General features: G+C 41.3%; 1 protein-coding gene across 1 annotated transcript in view; it reads right to left on the bottom strand.

Annotated features, from left to right (window-relative positions):
• Nucleotides 1-3,615: 3,615 nt before the first annotated feature.
• The window catches only part of si:dkey-112m2.1 (transmembrane protein 132C), a 107,279-nt gene continuing 89,291 nt past the window's right edge, over nt 3,616-21,603 (bottom strand). The window contains exons 5-9 of the mRNA XM_034710221.1: nt 15,792-15,935; nt 11,759-11,967; nt 7,967-8,276; nt 6,027-6,218; nt 3,616-5,488 (exon numbers count right to left, since the gene is read on the bottom strand). Coding sequence (XP_034566112.1) covers nt 4,421-5,488; nt 6,027-6,218; nt 7,967-8,276; nt 11,759-11,967; nt 15,792-15,935 — 1,923 coding nt within the window. The 3' untranslated portion in view covers nt 3,616-4,420. The remainder of the gene's footprint in view (nt 5,489-6,026; nt 6,219-7,966; nt 8,277-11,758; nt 11,968-15,791; nt 15,936-21,603) is intronic.

Below are 21,603 nucleotides of genomic sequence, written 5' to 3'. Positions count from 1 at the left end.
ACATCAGATGAAATATACTCTGTGGAAAAGAACAGGCTTGCCAACGTATTTACCCTCCAGCCCCTATATGAGTCATAGTGACATATGAGAGTGCTTAAAATCAAAGAGGGGGCCGGCAGTCAAAGAGGCAGCTGGAGAAGTGTTCAACTGTAGGAGCAGCTTGTTTGCAATAAGAACAACACAGAGCCCAGTGCTGCAGCTTGAAAACAGTAGACCTCTATTGCACATTAGAGTCTGAAATATTTCAAAGAAGGTAAAACATGCTGCTGATCATCTTCAAAACTTGATGTTTTTCAATCAATGAGGTTTTACCTTTATTTATAGACATTACAATGCTACTCTAGGTGTGGTACCGAAGTGTGGCAGCATTGATAATAGGGTGGGAAAGGAGACTGGGGTTAGGAGTCAAGAGATCTTACCTCTAAGGGTCAGGTGGAAGCTAACCATATTTCACTGTAGCAGCCATCAATAGGGATGGAGCAGTTTCTGTGTAGAGCTGAATATCTTCAGGATGGGTTATGGATCATTATAGAAAAACAAAATGCCATTCCAAGAAGTCAGGCAATGTTGCCACATGTGCATCTTCACTCTAGATGCATCATGTGGGACAACTCTGTTTTGAAGAGAGAGGACAGCTGCAGCTTTTGTCACGAGGATGGACAGAGAAGATTTTACTTGGGGAACAATGTGAATGGCAAAAATGAAGTGGTCAGCGTGAGCTAGAAGTTGGTGTTCAGTGCATCTAACTGCAAAGAGTTAGAGAGAAGCAGAGCGGTGTGATGTTCGCTTTTTGTGAGGCAGAGCAAGGAAGGAAACAGAGTCTAAGGTAATGCCTACAAACTTAAAGGTGACATATCACGCTTTTTTCATCAATATATATTGGTCTAAGAGGTCCCCAAAACATGTCTTTAAAGTTTATGCTCAAAAAAACACTTTGAAATCAGATTTTGGCATGCCTGAAAACCCCTCTTCTTCAGTCCTCCTCAGAACACTCTGTTTTCTCTCTGACCACGCCCCCTCAGGAAGTGGATGCAGCCTCGGCTGTCCAGCACGTTGATCTAATGTTTACATGTTGGCTGAATATACACGGCTGCTCAGAGATCACGTTACTTCAACCCTCTGAATCTGATCCTGAATCTGATCCTGACGGAGAGGCGCCTGTAGCAGGACCTTTCTGAAGGATTGGTCACAGATTTAGTGTTTCTTGTTGTTTTATTTGTCAGTATGTCGACGTGTGTCTTGGTACACAGCTAACATGTAGCTATGTGGCTATGCTAACTAGCGCTAGCACTTATCCATGATAAATAAAAATCATCCACTAGATCTTCAAATCTGCAGACGTGGGGAGTAAAACCGACCTTTGTGTTTATTAAGACAGCCTACAACTAGCATGCCTCCCTCCTAAGCTCCTTGTTAGCACACATTTGTGCAGGGAATGAAAAACGGAGGAGGGGTTGAGTTGTATTTTATACAGTCTATGGGCTGAACAAGCTTCGAGCTCTGACTCTGTGACAGACCGGATATTGTTGTTAAGTAACAAAAACACGGAAGTCTGAAACGGCTCGTTTCACACACATTTAAAGAAAGGTGGAGAAATCAGAACAGGGGCAGAATGGATTTTTTTCATTCTCGGGGGGTTTGTAGACATGCCAGGGACACATATTTCAGGTAGAGATCCATTAAAAAGTCAATTTTGCATGATATGTCACCTTTAATGGAGGAACCAACCCCTGAAGTTTGCCAAAGCTTTTAAGCCTCTGAGTGTGAATTTGAAGAGACAGAACTCATAAAGTGAGGATGGTAGTGACAAAAAGAAAATCATTGAGTAGATGTAGTATGTAAGGATGTCTGTATTGTCAGGATCCAGCCCAGCACCTCTGAAAGAGTCAAAGATATTGGAACTGCTTCCACAACCGCAGATGAGGCGCAGAGAAAAATAAAAGTGAACAAACTGTCCATCTCAATGGCTTTTCAGAGATGTCCCTAGGTTCTTTACTTAAGTTGGTGTGCTGAAGTGTAGTGCTAGTCATATGGCAGGTGTGGTTGGATCGTGTGGGCAGGTGCTACTGGCAAGAGCCCCACAGCAGAAGGAGCCGATGTGCAGGAGGCGGCAGTTGGAGAGGGTGCAGCCAAGAGGGTTGAAGTTATGGCACACCATCCCTCCTGCTTTTTAGAGGAGTCACCTTCCATCCAGCAATTCATCTATCCATTATCTAGGACAACTTCTTAGTTCTTGCGGAGCTGCCACCCAAGTTCCTTATTAGTGTGACCTCCTGTGGTTGCAGCTCCCTGGTTCCTTGTTTACCTGCCAGCTCCTGCACCCATGTCTCTTGCCTCATTTGCAGTCATTCTGTGGTCCCCAATTCCTCAATCCTTCTTCTGATTTCACACTCTGTCCTTAGAGCCAGAGTTTTTATGCCACTTGATTATCCCTCAAAACCAGCATCAGAGAGGGTCTATCCTTCAGTTCATCCTGTGGGGAGGCTCCTTCCATCGAACTGACCCACAATGCATCAACTTGGCTTCCTGGTTATTCTTTAGAGAAAATCTTTAACCCTATGGTAAACTTCTTGCGCATCCTCTTGGGGTCTTTGGGTCTGCCTCTACCCTCCCTCCAGTCGGTTTGCCAGTGTCATCAAGAACCTGCTTTTGTCTTTCTCTCTATCTTCCAGGCTGTTTAAACTTTAAAACCCAACTGTATATTTATACTCCCAGAACAGTTTCCCTCCGGACCCCATCCTGTCACTGTGCTTTGTGTTCCAGAGAGACGATAGGGAGTTCTGGATTCTAAAAAATTAACCAAAGCACATTGTATTTTTGTATTTTTCTTCCCATCAAATGAGTATCTAACACGCAGACATACAAGAGAAAATATACAAATGCCTGATTGTGTTGGTGACTAAGAGTAGAGGGATGATAGGTGCATGTTAATTCCCTCTCTTGCCTCAGCTGGCAGATGTACCAACTGTCAACAACAACAACATGCACGTCATGTTGATATTTGATGAATCCACTGTCTGTTTACTCACTTAAAGCAGTCAGATGAACAAAACAACACAGACCTGGAGAGGAACACAACAGTCAGCTCAATGAATCACACAGCAACATGACAGAGAAGAGTCACTTTCAGTTTTAATTAGTCCAGCAGCCAATTTTAAAACACAGATAGAAAAAGATGAATTCAACTAATACTGACATCTGACTAAAGGAGAGATGAACTCAGACTTTGGACTTTCACTTCACAGTTTGTGATCTTTTGTTCATTCACTTTGAAGACTCTTTTTCTGAGCTGCAAAATGTTGTATAAAGAAGTTTAAGAAAGTAAATATGGGAACCAATCTCTATCCAGTTATGACTCATGTAAACTTGAATTGTATTAATGGATTTTCTTTTAAATAAAGGGATCAATCTGTACGTTAATCATGTGATTGTCAATAGGTTTTATTAATAGTGTTTTGTGTTAAATGTAATTTATTTTGTAATTATAATAACCGGTCTTATTATGATTTAAAGTTTTGTAAAAAGTACATGTTGCATTAAGTCTGCTACTGAATCAAAGGGGTTGCATAAATAATAACATAAATGTAAATGTAAAGGGAAAAATTCATGGCTTAGAAAAAAATTACAACAATGCCAAAATATTTGAAAACAAACCAACACTTCAGCTCCATGAAGATTGTATGCAAAAGTATTAAAGTGACAAGTCTCCATAGGTTCCGGTTTTATCTTCACACTTTCATTCCAAGTAAACATCACGCACACACATACCTCCTCTTTCACATCATCATGCATGGATCTGGTTTCTGGAGACAAAACTAAAAACTAAACTACAAACCAAAAACTAAACCAAACATCACTTTACAAAATCTTACTATACTTACAAAACCTCCAAATCAAACTCTGTATTTATATACAATACAAAACTGCTTCAAACTCCTCTCTCCTAGAATCTATATTTGCTGACATTTGATACAGAGCATACAGCATTTCTTATAAAATTAACAAAACACAAAAAGTACAACAAATACAATGTTAAAACATGGTGATTGAAAATATTAGAAAACTTAAAAGAAACAACATGGCGAATTGAAAAAGGAAACTGAACCTCAATTAAAGACAAACAACATACATTTAGTTAATCAACAATATCAAGTTTACTTTCCTCCGTCATATCTTTGCTGTGGTGTCATGGCAAACCATATCATATTTGTGGTACATTGCTCGATCCCTTCTGAGAACCAAACAGCAGAGGCTGAACACAATCTCCTTTTGTTATGTTGAGGGACAGTTTAACAGCAGTCCCAGGCTGTTTTCTGCACCCATCTAGTCTTGTCTTTTCCTTTGTCCAACCCTCATTCCTCCTTATTCTGAAGGCATTCAGGTGAGTTTCTCTGTAGTTCATGAAAACCCTCAGTTTCTCCTATGCCAAGTTCTTAATTGCATTCTCATTAAGCTTTTCCATGTAGTTCCTAAGATCCTTTGAGTCCCCAAGCTCGATGTCCGGACATACCCATTTTATCTCACTGGTCTGCACTAGTGCTAATGGGCTGAGCACAGGACATCCATTACTGGACTTGACATTGGAAAAGGTGGTAAACTTCACCCTCTTTCTCTTGGTGGTTGGTGAGTTCAGGGACTCATTCCTCCCACTGCAGCCACCCACACCTGTATTACCTCGCTGTAAGCCTCCATTCAGTAGTTGACTACCTTCCTCTAAGGTACCACCCAGCTCGTCCTGCTGCTGTTGCTGCAGACAAAGCCCCTCATCTTGGCCCAGCCAAACCCAGTCGTGAGCATGGGGCATTGCCTCTGGGGCCTCCAAGGATATGTGCTTGCTGCGGTACTTGTATGCATAAGAGATGCAGTTAATAAGAAAAACCATGATGGCCAGGCAGAAGACTCCCAGCAGGGCGTACATACCAATCTCCAAGTCCGTCAGTCCTCGTCTGGATGAAGCAAAGTCCTCATCAGTGCTGCGGCTTCGAGGCAGTTCTGCCTGGTCTGGATATTCAGAGAATTCACTCGGGATTCTCACCCCACTGTCCACGGATTGACGGCCCCCATTGGGTCTCACAGGGACATGACCCCTGATGGTGGTGGCTCCACGGTTGATAATTCCAGTATCTATGTCGGAGATAGATCCTCCATTATATGGAGGTTCAGGACGTGTTCGTCTGTCTCCTGGCTGTCTAAATTGGTCTGCTGTCTGACCAAACCGTACCTGTATGTTTGCCATGCCAGTGGCTAAGATAGTTTTTTGTTTTCCCTTCTGGCATACCTGTGATTGGCTCATTTCAACACGCACAAGCAAGCCCTGACCTTCGCCTTTGGCAACAACAATGGGCCACTTCCACATCGCACTACGCTGCACTGCTACCACCTTTTCATTCAAAGAGGTGGCTGCCAGGGAAAAATGGGCAGGGTTGTAGTTGTCTAGTGGAGTCATAGATCCATCACTGAACTGGAGCCAAGCACTGATGAGGGACTCCTAAACAAATACACATGAAAGCAGTAATCAGTATCAGTCCCACAAATTATACTGAAAATAATCTCAAAACACAGAAAACTGGTGAGTCCTAATGCATGAGGATGACTGAAATATACAACAAAGGGACACAGTGAAAGCAAAAAATGAGCTTTAATTACAGTAGAAAGGCTCATGGAAACAATTAGATAGATTGGGTATGAAACTATTCTTGGAAAAGCCAAATATACTTCAGTCTCCAAGGACAGAGACAGTAGTCCTGTACCATTTGAAAGTATAATTAGAGGAATAACAGAATAGTTCAGTGGCTGGGTATGTAAATCAAAGATGTAGCTTCACCACAGCAAGAGAGAATTAATTATGAAAGAAAAATCACAACCCATATCACAGACTCCATAAAACCCTGATTCACTTTCAAACCAAATACAATACACAGTAAATCTATGAGAGAAAAGATCAGACTTTTCCCTCTCTTGAAGCAGATGAAGTGATACATTTAGATTAAAATGTTGTAGGATATATGAATTTCTTGAATTTGTACCTGTGTAAGAGATTGAATGACTTCTTGTGTGGTTGCAGTGGCAACAATGGCCTTGTTGCTCCCAGGGCTGAGCTGCAGAGACAGAGAGAGTCCAGACACCAACTGCACCCCGAGCTCTGTCACACTCACTTTATCCTCCAGCACCCTGATGCTCCTCTCAGCCAGGACCGATGATGTAAGAGGGGACAGCACCTAAAACATATTAAAACACTTGCTAGTCATCATAATAAAAATCCAATGATTTTTTTCTGTAATTGCCTTCTATAATAAGTCTGATGGACCTTCGTCAAACATGGTTAATAATTCAACTGTCTTCAGGCAGGACCCTGAGAGCAAACTGTGGTCTTCTGTGGCTCAATCAGACACCCCCCTCCTCTGCAATGTGTTTACAAAACTATTACCCCATGTCCTCCTGAACCAAGACATGGAGCAAAAGTGTCACCTCGTCTGTCTCTCTAAGTAACAGTTATTCCAGTGCTTATTCTGCAGAGCTTCCAAACAATACTGTGTTTCTCTCTGGTAGATATGTTGGTTTTGGGATCAGCCCATGTGCATCAGACAAAGACTTTGGGCCTAGACAAAGGACAGTCTTTCAGTCTGTAGATTTAGAAGCCTGATAGAAGTTATTTTAGGGGGGGAATCAAACAAAGATGGAGAAAATACTCCATTCCAAAAAAAACTCAGTATATCCCAGCATAGTTTACAATTATAATAAAATAAACTGGTTTACAACCTGCTTCCAAATAGGATTTGGGTCTGAATAGCTTATTTCTCTATCCACACACTGTATGGGTGTTATTTATTTCTTAATAACTCATTCAAAAAAAAACTCTGCTTCAGAAGCCGGTCACTGAGACCATGTCCATGTTTTTCACAACCAGCAGTTTGCAGTCAGATTCATTTATCAGAGTCCCTTGATCAAATGCAGCATGTCCTGTCTCTCCTTCTTCTCCTTCCTATTGCAGCTCTGCCTTTTGGCCCACATCCATAGTGGTTAGATCCCCCCTAGGCACATGTCAAGTCCTGTCCCTATACCATTCCCAGAGTGGACAGCCTGCTTCATACCAAACCCCAGAAAACAATTAAACACCTCTTCTTTGGCCCCTTCTTTAGATTGTTCGAGCTGTCTTGCCTTGTATGATTTGGGTCAAGATCTCAGAGGGTTCTCACCACCTGACCCCATGAAAACCTATTTGCACCTATATCTTGTCCATTATAACAACCATTAACCAAGAAGATAATTCAGTGATGCCAAGATCACATCACTCTGAGTCATCATACTGACACTTCTCCAAAGGTTAATAGCAAGATGGGTTTCCCATGAACATATATCCAAAAGATGTCTTAGAGATTCTTGAGAGAACACATTCATTCATATGATAAACCATTGACAAGAAGCCCAGTCTATGAGTGATCATATTTCCATTCCTTGACCAACATGGAATCCCTCATAGGATTTTGGAAGCCTTGACTGTTATATAAATGTAACAGCAAAGCCCTTTCTTGTAATTATGATCAGTTTAATCAGAATAATACTCTTAATTTGTTCAGTTTTTAAACCAAAAGATTGGTACTATGATTCTTAGATTATAAAGGCAGAATCAGGTTTATCGCAATGTTAGTTTTTTACATACACAGAATTTGCATTGGTGTCATTGGTGCAAGAAACATCCTTGTCAAATCTCTTCAGCTCTGCAGAAATAAAGGTCACAGGAAATGCTAGTATTGAGCTGATTAAGGTATTCCCCTTTGAGTGTTTATCTGATTTATCTGAATTAGGCAGACAAGCTTTGCTCTAAACCAAAAAAAAAAATTCACTCAGAATAATGCAAACTCAAAATGGTGAAAACAGATGGCAGGACTTCTATGACAGTAATAAAGTTAAAGGGAACAGTAATGCAGTGTGCCTATCAGGTTACCAAAACAAACACTCAAACAACCTGTATCTTGGTGATTCCTGTGCTCACTCCCATGATGACGTGTCCATCCAGCAGCTGTACAACCTTCTGGTCAGCCACCCTCAGAGAATCCTTGACCAGTTGTGTCACTTCCACCTGCCAGTCAGTGCCCAACAGGAAGTTCTGCTGGCCCAGCCCGTCGTCCTCTGAGGCTCCTTTAACTTCCCCAGTATCCACCACGAAGTGTGTGAGGACACGCAGGGTGGTGCTCTGATACTGAGGCACACAGCTGTTCTCGGTCCTCTCCGCTTTCGCACCGTCTTCATCTTTGTCATCAGTGACCCGCTCATACCTGCAGGAAAAAGACAGCAGATGAAGAACAGGAGTGAAGAAGGGGTCAGTTACTTAGAACAGAGAGTAGTTAAGATGAATATATAAGTATACTTTATATACCTCAGGCTGTTTTTGGAGGCTATCACAATAAATAAATGGGATCAGTTTACTTTTCCTATTACAATTAAATGTTATTAATTTGTTTAATATTGCCATTAATGCCAGTAAAGTCCAAAGCCTCTGCTGTATTTAAAAGCCTCTACTGTCTGTTGTGCTGCAGGTTTCCCCGACCTCCTGAAAGTCACAGCGTTTTCAAAATTCCATTAAAAAGAACTCGCAGAGACAAACTGCCGCCTTGCTTGCTTTCTCATTTTCTATAAAAGGGCATCTGATGTTCTGCTGTACGCTTGCCATTTATCTGGCCAACGGCAAAGACTTTGCAGATACAGCAATCTTAGGAGATATGTTATGTTACAAATGAATGTTTGCACACCCAGTAGTTCTGTGACATATCTGCTGTATTTTCCCTTCCTATTAAAGATCATATGGCCCTTTATCACTTTAAAAAGCCCACATAAGACTGGAGGAGAGGAGGGACGGAGGAGGAAATAACTTTGAAGGCTGGAAATTAGAGAAATCCTGCAAAGATTTATGAATTCAAAACTTAAATAGGAGCCACAGTGGAGCTAATCAGACATCTAGAGGAGAGAAAAGTGTGGCACAGTGTGCTCTCAAAGGCATTATATTGAATATGTGACATATAGATGATAATATAAAAAGGCAACCAACTTCTAAAATAGTAATTCAAACCTCTGGGCTGCTACATTGTATGTCAACTTAGCTGTTTATCTTACTTCATGATTAAATTAAATACACTTTACCTCCTAAAAGTAAAAATTCCAGTTCGTTCTAAGAAAAAAATACCCTTAAAGGTGACATATCATGCAAAATGGACTTTTTAATGGTTCTCTACGCTAACAAGGAGCTAACAAGGAGCTTAGGAGGGAGGCATGCTAGTTGTAGGCTGTCTTAATAAACACAAAGGTCGGTTTTACTCCCCACGTCTGCAGATTTGAAGATCTAGTGGATGATTTTTATTTATCATGGATAAGTGCTAGCGCTAGTTAGCATAGCTACATAGCTACAAGTCGTAGCTGTAGCTGTGTAGCAAGACACACGTCTACATACTGGCAAATAAAACAACAAGAAACACTAAATCTGTGACCAATCCTTCAGAAAAGTTCCCGCTGCCTTTCTGGCAGAGGTCAGGTTTACTCCCCATGTCTGCAGATTTGAAGATATAGTGGATGATTTTTATTTGTCATGGATAAGTGCTAGCGCTAGTTAGCATAGCCACATAGCTACATGTTCGTAGCTGTGTACCAAGACATACGTCTACATACTGACAAATAAAATAACAAGAAACACTAAATCTGTGACCAATGGTTCAGAAAGGTCCTGCTACAGGCGCCTCTCCATCAGTATCAGATTCAGGATCAGATTCAGAGGGTTGAAGTAACGTGATCTGTGAGCAGCCGAGTATATTCAGCCAACATGTAAACATTAGATCAACGTGCTGGAGAGCCGAGGCACATCCACTTCCTGAGGGGGCGTGGTCAGAGAGAAAACAGAGTGTTCTGAGGAGGACTGAAGAAGAGGGTTCTTCAGGTATGCCAAAATCTGATTTCAAAGTGTTTTTTTGTGCATAAACTTTAAAGATATATTTTGGGGACCTCTTAGACCAATATATATTGATGAAAAAAGTGTGATATGTCACCTTTAATATCCTGCTTCCTCAGATACTTTAATACATTGTGTTTAAGAATATATCATTTGTTTGTGCACAAAAATGGAGATGATGAAGGCTACCACCAAAACAGCTATCAGACATGTGCATCAGAGTTTTACATTTCTTTTTCACCCTTTATTACTCTGTTTTCCCAGATACAAGTTTATATTGTTTCCTCTGCATTGGCATCTCTGTCTCTGACTCTCTCTCTATAAAATGTTCTCACATAAATTCTAACCTGACTTTCCTGTAATCTATTTTTCAACTCCCTCTACCTTTCTCTCACTCTCACCTTTCCTCCCTCACTGTTTCGTGCTCTGCTTTAGCCTGGAGGGGAGTGACAGTGACAGTTTCCATTAGGTTTAATGAGGCACGGCCGGTCAGGCAGGAAAACGGGCTGACAGGTTAACATGCTGTGTCCTGGTGGCTTGGCGTAGTTCCTAGCCTCACTCCACCCTCCCCTCTTCTTCTCCTATACTCCAAATCAGTGAAGGGACAGCAGTCTGAACCAAGGTGACATTTGTGTCTGGCTCCAGAAACATGAGGTCAGGTCATGTTTGTTGCAGTGAGCGACAGGTCAGCCCTGATGTCAGAGTGTAATGAGGTGGCTTACAAGCTTATGTGAATGGATGCATTTAAAGTTAAGGGACACACTTCTTTACAAACCAATGACTTGAGTATACTCTCATTTCTTTGGATTTACCCTTTTGACAAATGACAGACATGACTGATGTGATCATGGTTGGACAGCAGGGGGATTTATGTTTGAGTGTCACCCTGTGGGGTGGAAGCTAAAGGGAACAGGACACTGAGAGGACTTGGTGGCAGAAGTGTACTAAAATGAAAAATCCTTTTGTTGTTGTTGTTGTTGTATGTTGAAATTACTGTGAGTTGTTAAATTCACATTTACTGATAATGATGATTATCAGTAAGCCCATTGTAGGGGCTGAACATTGGTGCATAAATATAACTCCTTTATGAATTAGAAAGTCAAGTTTTCTATTGCTACATGTCTAACCATAGTAACTGATCACAGTTAATTAAAACAGAAATAGCTGTAATCATTTGTCAGAAAGCCTGTTTTGTAATAAGCAGAAGAATTATCACTGATCTACATGTTTGTACTGGAACTATCTTGAACTACTCAAGACACCTCTCACAGATCATTGCACTTCTCTGTGTCGCTCCTCAGATAATTTTCTCCAGGCTCTGTACTGCTCAAAATTATTACCCACTTGTTATTCAACATAAGTACCTTTTTGGGAAAACATTCAAATGACTTATGAGACTCTTTTTATATTTCCTCTGCAGCTGCACCTGCATTTTATGCCTCATATGTCTGCATCAACACTACAAGCCAATTTATAGTAGCCTCCATTTGTTTTACCAAGTGAAGAATGTGATTCTAATTCAGGAAACTTCTAAAACTTTTCAAGTTGATGACTGAAGTAAAGAAAGTTGGACATGTTCCGGGATAACTTTCAATGGCTTTCTTGTGCTGCAATAATTGTAGTGTAAAAATCTAATTAGCATGTGGATCAGCGGTTTTATGCCAGTTTAAGATTCACAGATCAAGTTTGCTTTGTTGGGAATACCTGCCTATAGCTGCTGTTGCAGTGCTGCTGCAAACTATTCAAACTAAGCACAAATTTAATGATGATGCATTGCAGAAAGATGCAGCAGTAGAGATGCTACAAACCACCAGGTTTTACCTTCTGTTGCCCACACTAACAGGGACCCTCCAGCCCTTTATCTGGCTGAGCTCAGGGTCAGCTATGTCGATGAGCAAGGGCAAGCGAGGCATCCAAACACTCATCTCCAGCTGGGCGCCCAGAAAACTGTAGGTGAAGTTGAGCATCACTCGGCTCTTTCCTCTCGTCTCCTTCCCATTGACGTACACATAATCACATCGCTCTGACACCTGGAGGAAGAAAGAGGCAGCAGGATGAGAGAGAGAAAGAAAGAAGAAACAGAATCTATATATGAGATTTTGAACTTTGACAACAGATGACAAAAGTATTCAAACTCTCAAAGATAGCTGTATCATTCAACATCTTTTTAACTGTGTATCATTGATGAGGTGCAATTATGTAATCTGGACCACTTTCATGAGGTTTATCTTTCATTCCTCTCTTGTGTACAGGTTTTTTCTGAGATGCTAGAGGATGAAAAAAAAAAAGTTTTGTAAAGTGAAACTTCAGGTGTTCTCTGAGTGTGTGTTTGGTTGTGTGAAGATGCATCTTTATGGAGGGTTTATGCAGGATAAGCTGTGTGTTTGTAATGTGTCTTTAGGTGCCGCAACAAAAATGAGAAAATCTTGAAAAAGTTCAATATTTTCCATCAATTATTTAAGAAATTGGAAATTAAATATATTTAGACTGGTTACATGTGAACTAAACTGTGCCAAGTGTTTTTAAGTTGTAATTGTGATAATTATGGCCGACAGCTCAAAAAAGAAAAAGAAAAGAAAACATATCCCAAAAGATTTGAACCCTTAATTTGAGTTTGATTAAATCACTTATCTCTTAGTCTAGTTCAGTACACACAACCACAATCCTGGGGAAGACTGCTGACATGACAGTTGTCTAGAAGACAATCAATGACACCCACCACAAGAAGGATAAGCCATTGCTGAAAAGACAAGCTGTTCGCAGAGAGCTGTATCTATTGAAGTATGTTAGTGGAAAGTTAACTGGAAGTAAAAAGTATGGCTAGAGAAGGTGCACAAGCAACAGGGATGATCACAGCCTTGAGAGGATTGTAAAAAAAAGGGGTTGATTCAAGAACTTTAGAGAGCTTCTCAAGGAGTGGACTGAGTTTGGTGTCAGCGCCCCAAGAGTCACAGTGCATAGATGTCTTCAGGAAAGAGGCTACAACTGTAAAGAGCTGAGCAGACACATGAGCCTGCTTCATCGAATCAGAGAACACGCTAAAGCTAGCTCAAAATGAAGTGTGATGAGCTGGATTAAGTACAACTCTAACAATTTACAGGGATTTCTCAGAAGCATCATTAAATTACAGAAAATATAAGCCAGGAACATCAGACGTGTGTTATCCAAACATCACAATCTCACCAACATTTGATTCTCTATTCAACAATCTGTCATTAAGTTTGGTTTGAAATCACTCAAATTCATTTCTGTTTGAAACTCCATCAGAGGCTTGATTGGCACAGGCAGTAATTTGAGCACACGTCCTCAGTACAGTCAGCTGCTTCTTCAGAACAGTCACAAGAAGACTGTCATCTGTCTCCACGTCTTTGAGGAGAACTTGGCAGCTTTACTCCCAAATGATGTCAGAGAAGCATGTATCTCTGAGAAATTAAACTGACAGCTTGGTGTTTGTCAGTCCTCTTCTCCTCCTTTTCACTTCCTTTTTATCTTCCACTGTAAGTTTGTTAAACATTACTAAAAATGTGTTTAACTTGGGTTTTACTCAGGGTTCAGAATTGTTCAACTTGTTTGTTCCCAAAACATTCAGTAAGTTTTTAGGTTAATTACTCAGTCCTTCCAGGATTTCGCGGGATATTTTTGTGATTGTTGCGGCCCAAAAAGCCTGAATTTGCAACAGCTGAAAGTTGCGATTTTTTTTTTTTTGCTTGCATTTTTCCTCCAATAACATCTCAGGGGCAAGTAAAAATGCTAAATTACAGATTTTTTTTAGAAACCATTCTTGATGTGGCCACTGTGACTGTATTTTGATTGTCTTGATTCACAGAAAAATGCCATGAAAGGTCTGTATTGCACATTTACGACGGTCCCTAAATGCACCTCACAGCGACAGAGGCACAGAAATGAATCTGAGATGAATCCGCACCTTTGATGACTAGGAGTTGATCAAAACTTACTGAAGGGGTCTGATGTTTCACCAAACTGGATTAAATCAAGCTGTAGACGCCGAGCTTTTTACGGTAATAGCGGCAACAACGTCAAACATCAAATATTAAACAGACGTCCCCCGGTTGTGTCTTTGTCACTAACGCACACCGGAGGTAAAAATCATCAATGAAGATGAGACAGATGCATGGAGGAGGGGGAGCTGGTTCATAAAGCACACCTGCTGCAGGTAGTGACCAAGCAAACACTGAGCCCCTCAGATAATAACTCTAGTATCTATAAATAACAACGTTGTCATGGTCACTTGTCCTGCCTGCTGTCCCCTCTTTTCACCCGTTCTCCGTGCATGTTCTGCTGTTGAAAAGTGCCGATCAAGTGAGGACTTACATTTATGTTCCAAGGAAGTGAAATTGATGATGGAACCAATGACGTACAGGGGTTGAGGTTAAGGTAATTGGTCAAAGTTGCGTAAAAGTTGCTTTGATGTATAAAACTGCAAGGCCGCGAAAAAATCGCGCTGATTGGTTGAATTTGCGTTGATAGTTGCGATCGCGAAATCGCAACTTCCTGGAGGGACTGATTACTCCGACTTTCAGAGAGCTGATAATTAGATAATAGAGTCAATTAGATAATAGATAATGATTAGAAATGAGTCAGAGTGGAGCACACATCCCCTTTATGGTTTGTCAAAGTTATTTCATTGGCAAGTGATAATGAAGTTGCAGAATAAGTTTGTCATTGTATCTTGAGTAGGGATGGGTACCGAATCCGGTACTTTTATAGGTACCGACTGAATTCCTTTGGTACTACTGAGTACCGATTCACGTGAAATCAAACAGTACCATGTTTCGGTACCTAAACGCATCCTTGTGACTGTGAGGGAGTGGAAGAGTAGGTGATTTTGCATACTCTTACACTGTAATGAAGTTTCAGACTGATCGGGTGGATGTCTCTGCTCTCTGCTTTCTGCATCTGCGCAGGAGCGCTCCAAACGGAGCCTGCAGCTGACGGGGGCACACACTCACCACGAGGCAGAGCTGCAGGAGGATTAAGTTGAGATGGACCCTCTCGCTCTGACTACCTGCCCTGTTTATAACCGTTCCTCTGTGTGGGAATGCCCAACAAGTAAGTTGTGTGTCCTGTTATTATAAAGAGACGTAGAACTGACTTTCCCCCGTCTGCAGGCGTTCACTTGTGTTCATTGATAAACTCCAAAAAGAGCAATTAGACGCCACGAGCACGTGTCAGCTAATATATCTAATCACCTATATAATCCTGTTTCTGTTCATTTCATGTTAAATGAAATAAATATGTTAAATTAAACAAATTTGAGATTTTATTATGAAACAAATTAACATTTATTACCACATAAACACACAAAAGTACCGAAAATTGGTACCGTTGAGTACTGGTACCAATGCCCAGGTACTGGGCATCGGTACTGTATCAGTTCAAATGTGAAAGGTACCCATCCCTGATCTTGAACATAAATCATGTTGATTCATTTAAGTTAACCTAACTATGCACATGATATATTTTACAACAGTGAGCTCAGCAGAGACCTGAGAGCGAAAAGTCTCCTTTCAGCAGAAGGCTCACTGTTTTAAAGAAGGCCTCTCCTGTGATCCTACCATAGCTACATTTTCCATTGTTCTTTGTTCACTCAAAGTTATCAATCTGTGAAAACAGAGGATAACCTCTCAATTTCTGGCTAACCATTTGACAAAAAGTAAGCCGTGCTCTGTCTTGCTGGAGGAAATTTAGCACCTGCTTCTAAGAGAAATGATCACAAAACACTTCTACACACAACTACTTCTTGTTCTTCTTGTTCATCCGCCCACACACCACGAGGAAGCTGACCATGAAACAGACTACAATAAAGCAGCTGCTCAGAGCACATCCCACTAACCTTAATAACCTGTTCATCTGTTGACCTGCACTCCACCGACTCTGTTACATCAGAGACCGCTCCGTCTGTTCCCACAGTCACCACCTTTACTGGTACAGCAACGGTTCGCCCGGTCAGGACGGCCGTGTTGAGGATCTCTGTGTCCTGTAGAGAAACATAAAGAAACACATCAGAGTATGTTTAATAACATGACATACAGTTCACGCAGCTCCATGTGGAGCCATCTCCTCTCCTGTGGTAGTAACCCTTAAAGGCCAGGAAATAGACTTTGATCTGTAGAAAGGAGTTCCCTTAGAAGGAATGGTTCACACAGACCTTTGACAATAATACGCTTGTCAAATTACATGCATTCAAGAGATATAACAAGATACACATGAGAGCAGAGGGCCAGAGGAGCAGGGAGAAGGAAATGAGATCAATTAAGACGACGTGTGGTAATCCTGGAGCTCTCACAGTGTTGGGCGTACAGAGGAAATGTTCTATCAGAAGATCCTGCTCATCATAGCGTAGTTAAATAAAAGACAACTAACAGGTCTGAACCTTTGAAAGACAAAGAAAAACTTGTCTCCAGACAGCTCTTTGTTCTCCAGAACTGCTTCCTCTCAGTTTGCTTTGTTTCTTCACCCTCGTGCTCCCCTTGTGAAATAAATACATCATGACGCTTTAAAGTGGATGAAGAATTGAAAGCCTGCTAACAAGAGGTCTCCTCTGTCTTGTTTCTCATATTTCCTGTTTTCTTATAGCTGTCTTTGGCATCTGCTTGGAGGTTATTATATCAAAAACAACACCAGTCTACACACTAATACACTACAGGTAGAAAAATAGGTTGTTTTTTTTGTCTTAATCTCTTTACTCAGAAGGTCAAGTAAACACAAGTGACTCAGCAAGCTGACGTCATCGTAAATAGAAAGTTTGCAGACTCAATTTTCTTTGTTTCTAAACTAAATTGAACGAGACAAATGTTGCTGATATAATGTGCCAGTCTTTACAAAGCACAACCTTTCTGTGGAATCAGTAGGAAGCAGTCTGAAACAGAGACAGGCTTTCCTCAGTGTTACTCAGAGCAGAAGGGACTAAATCAAACAGTAGCCATGCTTTGACACAGGAAGTGCTTCAAACTGATATCCACAGCTTTAAAGGTGACATATCACGCTTTCTTCATCAATATATATTGGTCTAAGAGGTCCCCAAAACATGTCTTTAAAGTTTATGCTCAAAAAAACACTTTGAAATCAGATTTTGGCATGCCTGAAAAGCCCTCTTCTTCAGTCCTCCTCAGAACACTCTGTTTTCTCTCTGACCACGCCCCCTCAGGAAGTGGATGTGCCTCGGCTCTCCAGCACGTTGATCTAATGTTTACATGTTGGCTGAATATACACGGCTGCTCAGAGATCGCGTTACTTCAACCCTCTGAATCTGATCCTGACGGAGAGGCGCCTGTAGCAGGACCTTTCTGAAGGATTGGTCACAGATTTAGTGTTTCTTGTTGTTTTATTTATCAGTATGTAGACGTGTGTCTTGGTTCACAGCTACGAACATGTAGCTATGTGGCTATGCTAACTAGCGCTAGCACTTATCCATGATAAATAAAAATCATCCACTAGATCTTCAAATCTGCATACATGGGGAGTAAAACCGACCTCTGCGGGAAAGGCAGCAGGACCTTTAATGAAGGATTGGTCACAGATTTTGTGTTTCTTGTTGTTTTATTTGTCAGTATGTCGACGTGTGTCTTGGTACACAGCTACAGCTACAGCTACAGCTACAGCTACAGCTACAGCTACAGCTACAGCTACAGCTACAGCTATGAACATGTAGCTATGTGGCTATGCTAATTAGCGCTAGCACTTATCCATGACAAAAAAAAATCATCCACTAGATCTTCAAATCTGCAGACGTGGGGAGTAAAACCGACCTTTGTGTTTATTAAGACAGCCTACAACTAGCATGCCTCCCTCTTAAGCTCCTTGTTAGCACACATTTGTGCAGGTAATGAAAAACGGAGGAGGGATTCAGTATTATTTTATACAGTCTATGGGCTGAACAAGCTCCGAGCTCTGACTCCTTGACAGACCGGATATTGTTGTTACGTAACAAAAACACGGAAGTCTGAAACGGCTCGTTTCACACACATTTACAGAAAGATGGAGAAATCAAAACAGGGGCAGAATGGATTTTTTTCATTCTCGGGGGGTTTGTAGACATGCCAGGGACACATATTTCAGGTAAAGAACCATTAAAAAGTCAATTTTGCATGATATGTCACCTTTAAACAACACAGACTAGCAACATATACTTAATCTTATGTGGTAATATCAGATACTTCAAGAACTAAACAGATATGAAAAAAAAAGTTGGAAAAAGAACAACGAAGAGAGAGCTGCTGCAACAAGCAGCCACTTGAGCAGCGCTTAGCAACGTAAATAAAAAAAAACATCTTTGATTAAGCACAGCCCTGCTGCCGAACAACCTCTTGGGATTGAGAAGGGCTGAAATACATGTCCTATTCATGGACCCTCTTTGTAAACACCCATGTATGCACTTGAAAACAATGTTAGAACATGTGCAAATACACACCCATACATGTATGAGCTCTGGGATGCTAATGAGCACAAAGACATCCTTGCTTCCCAGCTCAGTGAAGCACTTGGCTCTCTCCTCACACAGTTATCATAACAACCTCTTATTGCAGAGCTGAGTAGAGAGCGAAAACAGAGAAGAAAGACAGCAAGAGAGGGGGGAATCGATAGAAGGCCATTATGTTTCTGTGCAACCTGGATGAATGCAAGGAGTGTTTGGAGGCTGATATGGATGAATGATGTGTGAGGTAGCGAACAGCCTATAGGAGCACTACTGAAAGAAAACTAACTGTATCTGAGGGCAGCACGGTGGTGCAGTGGTTGCTGCTGTTGCCTCACAGTAAGACGGTTCCTTGTTCTAATGCTGGCTTGGTCTTTCTGTGTGAAGTCTGCATTTTCTCCCCCGTGTGTATTTGGGTTTCTCAGGGATATATCAGTGTGAGTTTGTCTGGGTAATTGTCTGTATGTTAGCCCTGTGACAGGCTGGTGATCTTTCCAGGGTGCATCCTGTCTCTTGCCCAATGAGAAGCAGCTATCACAGTGATTTGTAGAGATGTAGTAAAATGAAAACAAGTGGTCGTAATGAGCTCACATGTGTGAAAGCCGTTTGCTACAGTTCACCCTGTACTAGAGAGGCAGTACTGTCGAGAAAGTAATGAATGAGTAATGATATACAGTATTTATTCAAAGGGAGAAAAGGAGTAGTGGTAGGAAGCATCAGAGACGTTTTCAACTTTGATCAAAGCCCTCAACACTTTTAAACATTGGCCCCGAAATATATAATTCATTGATCGAAAAGCTACCTCTGACCCTCAGAGAACCACAGCTCAACGATTCACTAACCGGCTCAGACTGACAGTAAGCTCAAAGGTTCTGTACCATGTTGCCCTAGAGCTTTATGAGTGGGGTTTATATTGCCTCTGCTACACCATAACCTTTTAGTTCATATCATTTATCAATAAGCCTTTCCCCTCCAGCCTCCTTCACCTTTTTTTTCTCTCCCTCTGCCACTCACTGAAAAAGGGAACATTTTACAGCCTATAGCTGGAGCTAAAGTGAAAGCAGGGGCAACTCCAGCATTATACTTTTTTTTTCATTATATTAGAAATACTCACACATCAGCAGGAGTGAGCTACGCTCGTAGGTTGTAATCTTTTACTGTTGCAGCTTGGGATAAAGGCACAGGAGCCAAGAAATTCTGCACTGCATATATAGGAGACGTGGGAGAGAAGTTAAAGCAAGGTGCTGATAAGTGAAATGACGAGGGATGTGATAGAACAGGCAGAAAGATGGGGGGGAAAAAAACTCCCATAAGGGAGGAAGATGTCAGTCGAGTCACGGTGCAGCAGTTTTTTAATTACTAGATTTGATAAAAGTTCGATTCAGGGAGGTGAGTTAGACTACACCGTATCAATAGAATAAAATGTGAAGAGCATGTCTCTTGAACATATCCTTCACACTCAGTATTCAAAAATAGAACATGTTGTGATGTTTTCAGATTATATAAATTATGTTATTTATCTCTCCTCATGTTTCTTGTCCTGTGCTTCCTGTTTTATTATGTCACCCACACTTGTCTCTTCAGGCTCATTGACTTCCTGTCTGTGTTTCCCCGCCCCCTTGATTACCATAATGAGCTACACCTGTGTCTTGTTAGCCCCACTCCCAGTGTGCAGATGAGCCCCGCCTCCACTTCTTTCTGTGCCAGTTTGTGTTATACCTGGTGTCAGACGTCCAGCCTTTATTCTTCATGTTTGTTCTGCTGCTTGAATTTTTTGCCTCAGATTATTGCTTCATGTTTTATGGAAGCAATAATCTGGCTTTGGTTTTCCAAGAAACAGGCTGTTAACTTTTGCCTGCCTCTTGAGTCTTACATTTAGGTCCTGTCTTTGGTTCAGTATCAGACATATTAGTTGTGTCAAGTCAGGAAAAATAAGCCACATAATCAACTCCAGTGTGTCCACTAATTAAACAAAATTGGCAAAGCAGCTAAAATTGCAGTATTAACAAATAGAGACTATGGAGCAGTTTGGGGCACTCCGTCAAGACCAGAAACTAGAAATACCCTTACTGCTCATTAAATCAGGACCAGTAGTGATTTATACTCCCCTCATTAATTAGATATTGATTTATTAAACAATCTGTTGGCCTGCTCTTTTGTATTTTGTTTTTGTGGACTGTGATCCCTGAAAACTTTTAGTGGGATTAAATATAGTCTCTTTTGTCTTTCCTCCTCATACTCTCTCACTCGATAACACTGGGTGAGTTAATGCCAAAGTCAGCAGTGGTAAACCAGCTGCCCCTGATAAAACCTGTCTTTGTTTTCAGATTTCTCCTCCTGTTCCTGGAGGCCATTTGATTAGAATAAGCCAGCAGAGCTGCTCTGTGCTGGACTCTGGCCCTCATTGGTCATAGGAAAATAAAAACTCCCTAGCCAGACTGACAGAGTGGAGGAGGGTGAGAGGGCAAGCATGCAAAAAAACTAACAAATAACAACAATTTACAGAATGGACAGGCTTACCTTCAAAGTAAAGCCTGACTGACATTTACAGAAGATGCATGCCAGACTCAGTGATAGCAGAGGGAGATGCTGGGTGGCAGGAGAGGATACAGTCTGTGTGTCTACAGTACAGAGGACATGCATATACAGTATGTGTGGTGTGTGTTATTCATTTAGGCAGTCCTGCTCTTTCCCTGCAACACTGCACTGACGACAAGATGTGACTCTTTGTCCAGATGTAGAGCAAATACAGTGGAGAACTCGGTGGAAATTTCTAATGTCTTCCAGGTAAAATCCAACCTTTGCATTAGATTATGTTTAAACATATTTACACAGATGGGTAAATTAAAGAAAAAAAGCAACACAATGTGTTGTAGCGAAGTGTTAAGCCACCACATGCTATCAGAACAGCTCTCAAACAAGTCTCAGGAGATGAACAACACCCTAATCTATCATTTGACACACTTGACCCCCTCTCTATAAAGGTGTATCACTCAGGTGAGTGCACGGTCCATTTGGGTAATGTCAGGGATGTACTCGCCAACTAGTGGATAATACAGCGAAGGATATCTTGCTTGTCCGTGCCACTTTTTCAGATCTCTGTGGCAACCTTTTTGCACCACTGAACATCAACTCCTCTCTCCAGTAAAGAGTTTATGCTCTACAACTTCACTATACCTGTGATTACACATAGAACTCCCCTGTATGTTTAATCACAAGTGCACTGATCTTG

Source organism: Notolabrus celidotus, chromosome 19 (assembly GCF_009762535.1).
Source record: "Notolabrus celidotus isolate fNotCel1 chromosome 19, fNotCel1.pri, whole genome shotgun sequence".
Lineage (NCBI taxonomy): Eukaryota > Metazoa > Chordata > Actinopteri > Labriformes > Labridae > Notolabrus > Notolabrus celidotus.
Note: the sequence above shows the minus strand (reverse complement) of the source record. Positions and strands in the feature narration are given on the sequence as shown.